The sequence below is a fragment of the Notamacropus eugenii genome, chromosome 6 (assembly GCF_028372415.1).
Source record: "Notamacropus eugenii isolate mMacEug1 chromosome 6, mMacEug1.pri_v2, whole genome shotgun sequence".
NCBI classification, from domain to species: Eukaryota; Metazoa; Chordata; class Mammalia; order Diprotodontia; family Macropodidae; genus Notamacropus; species Notamacropus eugenii.
This window is the reverse complement of record NC_092877.1, coordinates 2,111,547-2,120,732: the sequence shown is the minus strand read 5'-3', so window position 1 is coordinate 2,120,732 and position 9,186 is coordinate 2,111,547. Positions and strand designations below refer to the sequence as shown.

At 35.4% G+C, this 9,186-nt stretch overlaps 1 protein-coding gene across 1 annotated transcript; it reads left to right on the top strand.

The window, feature by feature from the left end:
• Nucleotides 1-1,705: 1,705 nt before the first annotated feature.
• LOC140511555 (olfactory receptor 4S1) lies at nt 1,706-2,814 on the top strand. Its single transcript, XM_072620682.1, has one exon. The coding sequence runs from the start codon at nt 1,744-1,746 to the stop codon at nt 2,671-2,673; it is 930 nt and encodes a 309-aa protein (XP_072476783.1). The 5' UTR covers nt 1,706-1,743; the 3' UTR covers nt 2,674-2,814.
• Nucleotides 2,815-9,186: the final 6,372 nt, after the last annotated feature.

Below are 9,186 nucleotides of genomic sequence, written 5' to 3'. Positions count from 1 at the left end.
ATTTGCGGTCCTTGTTTGCATTTAATATACTAAGAAATATATACTATATATATATAAGAAATATATACTATACTATACTTAGAAATAACTTAAGGTAAATAGGCAAGGAGATTATGTGAGGAACCAATATATAGGAAGAGTCCCAGTTCAAGGCATGCAGTAATAAAGTGATAAATATTGATTAAGTCCTACTATATGCCAGAAGCAGTGCACATCACTGAAGATTTAAAAAAAAAACAGTTTAAAAGTGCTTGCCCTCAAGGACCTCACAATGTAATGAGAGAAGAATATATAGAAAAAGCTGGAAAGTATATGGGGAGAATGAGGGAAAATATATGTGGGGAAGTTTGATAATGATAGATTTTAACTCAATGGAGTGTAGGAAATTGAGAGATGGTTGACCTAGGAGCCCTCTTCAAATGGAAGCTTTGGGAGTTCTTATTTCTGCTCTCCAACCAGTACTGAGTATACTGAAGAGGTATGAATTCAAAGGAAATACAATCTCACAGGGTGATATGTTTTCTGATAACGTTGCTCCTGGGAGCACAATGGAGTCTATCCCAAAGGAATGTAGCCTGAGTGTTCAAGAGGATAGGATCCTTTCTGAATTTTTGACATAGAATATAGGGTTAGATGATTGAGATGGTATGGAGACAGAAAATATCTTCATCTTAAGGTTATTTTTCCTTAGTCTCAAAGAGACACAATGATGCATGGCAAGTGTCAGATACACACACATACACACAGAGACATACACACATATATACATACATACAAACACAATTGTGCCTGCCTAAGCATGATGAATTTATTAATTAGGCTGCATGTAATCCTTAAATTGTATCAACGTTTTTTTCTCAGTGACTAAAGACCACAAGGTAGGGCTTGAGAGCCTTCATAGAGTTTTGGGAAGTGGAAGAGAACAAAGAACACCATTGAGTAGGCAGGGAAAACAACAAAACGGGGAAGACAGCATCATACGGGTGGGGTCACCACAACTGGCTGCCTCAAAGAAAGTGCACATGATGCTATTAATCACACTCTTCATACATGTACTCTGTGGACACAGTCTTACATAAAGCCATATTTTACCCAGGGGTACCATGAGAAAAAGAACAGAGGAAAAGCAATTATGATTAGAACATTTAGAAGAATATGAGCTACTGGAGATGGATTTTCACTTTTGTATTGCTAGAATTTTTATTTTTAATTGGAAATACATTGCATTATTTGTTAAACAGTGCATGATTTGGCACATACTTACTAGAAGCTTATCAAATATCTGACTGAAATTATATCAAAAGCAATCTGGTCATCTGAAAATCTGAGAATAGAAAAACATAACATTTCTTACAACAAAAAATAACATACGCAACTTTTAAAAAAGTAGTCTTTTGTTGTTTTCACATATGACTAAACTTTTGAAAAGTCACAGTAGGGTCAAGTAAGACACCCCTATATATTTGAGTATGGCAATCAGTTTATAATTTGAACCATAACATAAAGAAATAATTATCTTAAAAGGCAAAATAGCATTCAATCATTATTTAGCCATTATCCAGTGATTCAAAGTTTATCTAAAATCAGTAATCATAATAATCAAATACTTTGGTTTTTTCTTCTTTCTTCATTTTCATTGAATTATTCTAGGTCTTATAGTTTGCCTGATATTATTATTTTTATTTCATATAATTCCAGGTATAAATCACCAGTGCCTTGAATGCTTAGATATCCTCCCAATTAATGGAAAATCATAACAACGTGACAGAGTTCATTTTGTTTGGACTCTTTGAAAGTCAGGAGATGCAGCATGCTTGCTTTGTAGTGTTCTCTATCATCCATGTGCTTACTATTCTGGGAAACTTACTTGTGGTGATCACCATAAATGCCAGCAAGACCCTCACTGCCCCCATGTATTTCTTTCTCAGTCATTTGTCCTTTGCAGACATGTGCTACCCATCAGCCACCACCCCAAAGATGATTGCTGACACTTTTGTAAAGAGAAAGACCATCTCTTTCAATGGCTGCATGACTCAACTCTTTTCTGCCCATTTCTTTGGTGGAACCGAGATCTTTCTCCTCACTGCTATGGCCTATGACCGCTACGTTGCCATCTGCAAACCTCTGCACTACACAACCATTATGAATCGGCGGAAATGTGGCCTGCTGGCCGGGGCTTCCTGGGTTGCTGGCTTTCTTCACTCCATTCTGCAAACCCTCCTCACTGTGCAGCTGCCTTTCTGTGGCCCAAATGAGATTGACAACTTTTTCTGTGATGTCCATCCCTTGCTGAAGCTTGCATGTGCTGACACTTATTTGGTGGGGTTGATTGTTGTTGCCAACAGTGGCATGATCTCACTTGTCTCATTCATTATCCTTATAGTCTCATATATTGTAATCCTGTTGAGTTTGAGGAGTCAGTCATCAGAGGGGAGGTACAAGGCTCTTTCCACCTGTGGTTCCCACATCATCACTGTCCTCCTGGTCCTTGTGCCTCCCATGTTCATGTACATCCGCCCCTCTACCACACTGGCAGCTGACAAACTTGTTATCTTGTTCAACATTGTGATGCCCCCATTGCTCAATCCTCTGATATACACCCTGAGAAATAATGAAGTCAAAAATGCTACGAGGAAATTATGGAGTATAAAAATGCCATCTGAAGAGAAATGAGCTGACCTTGGACTCACTCAACTCTAGCCAAGTCCAGCACTGAGTGACAGTGAATGTTTTCTTCTACTGCCTATTGAATGCTCCATGTTGGCCCATTTCTGCTCTGATGCATGGACTCTTTTGGATGAAATTGTTTCTGGTGATCACAGTCCCTCACTCATTAAAATTATATTTAATACATTTAGAAGTATTTTTGGAATGTATTCCTTTTCTCTTCATAAGAAACTTGTAAGAAAGATTGAAGTGCATGAGAAAGTGAAAATGCATTAAGATTAATTAATTTGCTTAGAGTCAGCAAAGGAATTAAGAGAGATAAAACTAAAATCTATGTCCCTTTATTTCCTTTCAGTACTCTCTCACACACCTCACAAGACAATACAGAGAGCTTTATGACTAATCCATAACTTGATTGGGTAAATGTCTCTAGTAACACTGGGATTGAGTGGAGTTGGTTTGATGTAAGAAACCTTTTTATTCTTTGAGAAACTTTGTTTGTACTATCTACATCAGAACTTCTGCTAACTGCTTTGACATATTTCCCATAATTTTCTGTTACGTTTTTGAGGAAGTTTTGAGACAGTGTAATGATTGAAATTCTAAAGTTGAAGTTGGGAACACCTTCCTTTTATCCTGTCTAACACATTTTCCAGCTGGAAACATGAGACAATTTGCTAAAACTGTCTCTGAGGTCTCAGTTTTTTCAACAGTGAAATAGAAATAATAATATCACATACCTCACAGGGCTGTTGTGAGGAGCCAAAGAGAATGTATGTAGTATATTTGTCTTAGTGATTAAAGTAAATTAGTATTATTATTATAATCATTATTACTTCCTTTTCCTCTTTTCCCTTATTTTCACCCACCCCCTTACTTTCTCTTTACTTTCTCTTATATGTTCTCATATTCTGAAGTTATTGAGAGGATCCAATTTATCTGGGCCAGGGTTAAGAAACACATCCAGTCTTCCTTTCTCTCTTCAACGTCTAAGAAATACATGTGATGATTGTGACTGCCATCTGCCATAGGAGCCATTGGACAACTGGACAACAGTATGAAACCTGCAAAAGGGCCTCAGAGTTAATCTAGTCCACTCCCCTCAACTGATAGAAGAAACTGAGGCTCAAATAGGGGAAATGCCTTGCTCCAGGTGAAAACAAAAACAAAAACATAAGATTAATAGAAGAACTCAGATATGAACCTATGTCTTTCAACTCCAAGACCAACACTCTAGATTCATTACGCCCTACTAATGACAATGTATCCTATGGTGCTACACAGAGCATTTTACATTTAGCTGACTTTTGTGTATGTCAATCAACAGATATATACACAGCACCTACCAAGTGAAAGATAATTGTACTTGGTAATTAATCTTAATGCCTTTCTCTCCCTCCAATTTATCCTTCATGTGTTTAATTTACACAAAGGATTTATTTGTTGTATATTGTCTCCACCATTAGATGGTGAACCCCTTAGAACATGGATGATTTTCCCCTCCCTCCTTTCTCTGTATCACTTGTGCTTAGCACCGTTCTTGATACAAAGTAGAGAAACAGAGACAGAGAGGGAAAGAGAAACAGACACACACACACACACACACACACACACACACACACAGAGGCTTGACATTTTGGAGGTGCTATGGGATTTATAGAGTGTCTTATTTGTAATGAAAAAGGTCCACATTCCAATTTTGCCTCATACACGTAGTAGTTAATTAATCCTGATGAGCCTCTGCTTCCTCATGTATAAATGGAAATCCTCAGTAATGTAGAACCTATGTCAAAAGGTTATTGAGAGAAATTCAAATTAGATAAGCTATATAAAGTGATTTACAAACCTCAAACTAGTTTGCAAGCATCAATCATTGTTATAATATCATTGTTTGACAATTAAACTTATTAATGATACTTTGCCTTATACATGCTGTCCAGCACTGGAAACCAATCACAAATTTATTCAATTCTTCATTCAATTATCCAGAACTCATTAAATATTTTCTACGTGCACCTCCCTGTGCTGGGTTCTGGGAAAGATGTAAAATGTAGGTAAAGTTTAGTCATATTTTCTGTCCATTGTGGAGCGTACAGATTAGTAGGAAGATAAATATACCCGTGAATAATCAAAATGCACAGTATTCTAAACACATTTGATAAAGAATAAAATAATATATAGAAGACTGAACTTAAATTCCAGAAAACCTGAGATCACAGTGCCATAGAAACATTGATTTGGCACTGGAGGACAACTTGAAGCTCATCTAGCTTAAACACGTAATTTGCAAATGAGGAAACTCAGAATTATCCAACTTGTCTAATAATATACAATGCCACTGACCTAACATAGAGTGAATGTAATTACTAAATAGTAATTGTTTCTATTTTACCCAAGATACTTGAGAGTCTTCCTCTCTCAGTTTGAATTTTTTTTTTTTATTAAAGGGGTCATCCTTTGAGCAACTGCTTAAAGAATTCATTGAATGGTTGTATCTCATTCAAAATGAGAATGTGATAATATTTTAGCCTGAAAGGGCCAACATCTCAAATTGTATTCTGGGCCATCTCCACTCACCCTGATGAATATCAGGCCACTGGACTCAGATGGCTCAGGAGAAGAAAGTTAGGTTGCTGACCTTGCACAGCCTGACCTCACTCAAATCAAAGTCAACAGCAAGTCATGTCATCACCCTGCTATCATGTTCTTCTTCAAGAATGAAGGACAAACACAACAACAACAAAAATAATACACAAGTATTAAATAAGAGATATCATTTGAATGTAGGTCATCTGCCTGTAAACATTGTGTTTAATTCCTTGACATTATCATCTATATGTGTCTAATTTACAAAGCAGAAAGGGGTCATGATCCATTCAGGTGGAGAAACAGTCTAAATCTGCCAATACCAACACTAATGTAATCACAGAGCCATCACTTATTGCTGTAAGTACCTTAGAAAAGTAAAATAAAGAACTATTTGATGTTCTATAGGGAAGGTCAACCATTCAGGCCAATTGAATTCAACGTAGTACGCATTAAATAAGCAGATTACCTGTCCTATATATCACTGCTGTCAAACTCAAATAGAAACAGGGCCACTAAATGACATGTAAGGATTTCTCTGGACAGCTTATTGACTTACTCTGCCTTTCAAGAATTTTCAGTCATGTCCCAGTTGTACCTTTTAGTGACCGAAGACTTTCATCCTGGAATATTCCTCCACATTTAGGGCTTTTTCACATCTGGAACATCTCTCTGCTATACTTGAGCCCTTCTCCCATCGATGAGTTCTTCCTTGGGCCTCCATTTTTGGGGAGTGTACAAGACAGCCATGCTTTATTTCCCTCTGTGCACTATTCTAACTGTCTAGATTTCAGCACCATGACATCAGATGGGTATTGCACCAAGAAAACATGCACACTTTTTCCATTTCTTTATGATTCTCTTTCCCACTGTATGTCTTTTCTTGTATTTGTATCCCTGGAGCTTAGCCCAGTGCCTGATGAGTGACAAGTACTACATGAATGCTTGTGGCCTAGTCTTTGAATGCAGGGATATAAATAGATAAAATGCATGCACACACACACACACACACACACACACACACACACTCATTCACTCACTAAACATGAATTCTGTGTTGGGGGTAGTAACATTTGTAGAATTAGGATAGAAGTCTTTAATGGGTAACATTTGAATATAACCATGTACATTTCTAGGGCTTGTAATAGGGATAAATAAAGAGGTAGAGAATTCCAATTATGAACAATAACATATACAAAGTCACAGAGGTGGTAGATGAAATGTCATTATGGGAGTAATAGGTAGGTTAATTTGGGTCAAACCAGAACAGCTCATCTTTCCATTGAAATTTAAGATTTGGAAATGTCTCCTTTAAAATGATACCTCTACTAACCATGAAGATAGTGTTCAGTATTTAATATTTTATAGGTCTTTTAAAAAATAAATATGGAATAAAAGGCCCACAAGTGTTACATGATTTCTGTAATGTCACAGAGCTAGTAGACACTAGAACTATTTATAATTTTAATTCAGGTCTGCTGAGTCTATGTTTGTTCACTTTGCTGCCTCTTGCAGGACAAAGATTTTATATTTTCTTGCACTTGGAGATACCAGGGATGGCAAGTCCCTGATTGGTCATTCAGAAAATATAAAGTAAGTAGTGGCATGAGGCAATTCTTTCTGACTTGCAGTGAGGCCCAGGAGCTAAGGACTTCTGACACCCTGATTACTAGATTCAGGTAAACCTCTCCACATAGAGAAGTTTCTTTTTAACTGAACCTTCCATTTCCCTTCTGCTTCTTTCTCAATGGAAGGCATCATTACAAAGCATTATAAAGCCCTCCCTCACTCAAATCAAAGTCAGCTGCAAGTGATGTCATCATCTAGATGTCATGGTGCTCTTCAAGAATGAAGAACAAGCACAACAAACTTTTCTGATTGCTGTTTTCTTTTGGTCTCTTTGTTTCTCTCTGTCTTTATATCCTGGATGTCTCTGTCTTCTTTGCTAAATGTTGATTCTTTTGTTTTTCTGGTATTTTGTAGAAAAACTACATAGTTATATTTTTTAATTTTACTTTTTAATTTAATTTTTTAAATTAATTAATTTAATATTCTAAAATTTTATTTATTTAATTAATTAATTTATTTTATTTATTTATTTATGGAATAAAACAAGTAGTTCCACAATATAGTACAATAAAGAAGATGATCATAAATGAAACTAAAACTCTACTATGTACAATTTGCTATTCCTTTCAAATATGCAACAGATCATGCTAATAGTTTTTTCTTCCCTCCTTGTCATTAGACATAAATCTATGTCTAATATCAACATATTAGACAAAAATATATTGAAACGTATTCTAGACACACACAAAGAGAATTTTGAAAAAAAAATACTTCTGATGTAAAGAGCATTTGATGAAATCGAGAACCTGTGTTGAGAGCCCCTTTCTGTGAGTGTGCAATTTTGGAAAAGACATCTTATCTTTTGGGCTCTCAATTTCTTCCTATGTAAAATAAGGGAATTGAAATAAATTTCTCTAAGGTCCATTCAGCTCAGACAACTGTGATGCTCTGTCCTTGGCCAGCATCCATTAGGGAGAACTCTAGTTTTTACTGCGTTAGAATTAGAATCTGTGTGTACACACTGTATCTGGATTACTTATTAGATGGCACAGGACAATTCTCTGCTTAAAATAGTCTACTGAGAAAAGACTACAGTTATGGTGGTCAAAACTCAGGGCCCATGAGATTTTGAACAACAAGAGATTTTTAATGACCATTCTTCATAGAGCATTGTACAATATTGCTGAACAATAAATATGTGTGGAAGAAATAAATTTGTCATTGACATGCTTTAACCATGATACCCCAAGATTTTGTGATATCATTGAAGCTATCTTGGAAAATTAAAAATTGCCTCCTGAGAATTTGATAGGAAGAATCATAATGATCATCTTGTAAAGCCAGTTCCTTAAAAAAAAGTATATATGTATGTATATGTGTCTGTATATATATACATACATACGTATATATGCATATACATATACATATGTATATATAGGTACATGCATGTGTATATATACATTTAAATGTGTATATACCTATAAATGTGTATATACATATATGTGTATATATACATATGTGTATATATACATATAAATATATATATATACATATACATATATATAGGAATATGTGAAATATGGCGAGTAAGTACTTATTCTTCCTTTATTTAAAGACATTTAATGAATTAAAGTAGATCTTAAATGAACAAATTAATGGCATACTTCCTATGACTGTCTAATCCCCTTTAGGAAAGCTCCAATTGTAAATATTTACCCCAATCCTAAATTTACTTCAAATGTTTTTGCTCTTGTCATTTAAAGCCAAGATTATCTAGTCTAATGTACTTCTCACATGAAAACCATTTAAATACTTGAAAACTACTATCATGTATCCTTTGAATCTTTTGTTGAAGAGGAAAACTCTAATTTTTTATCTTTTATCTGTAGTGTTGGAAGTCATAGTTTATCACCAATCACTCTGGAGATATGCATATCTCAATATATTCAAAGGTCATTCCAGGTCATAACAGCTACATCATCATCATCATCATTCACCTCACTGTCCTCTTCTGGAATCAAACTCTAAGTGAACTTATTCATCGTTGGAACTTCTATCCTGGAGTCCCAATGATTGGTGATTCTCTCAATTTCTTTTTGTATCTATGAAAACATCTGGTCACATTTCATTTCTTTTTATTTTTTTTTAATTTATTTTTTTAATTTATTTTTTATTTTTTTTTAAGATTTTTTTTTTATTAAACTTTTAACATTTATTTTCACACAATTTTGGGGTACAAATTTTCTCCCCTTTTTCCCCCTCCCCCCCCAGACCCAAGTTCTCTAATTGCCCCTGTGACCTATCTGCTCTCTCCTCTATCCTCCCTCCCTGCCCTTGTCTCCGTCTTCTCTTTTGTCCTGTAGG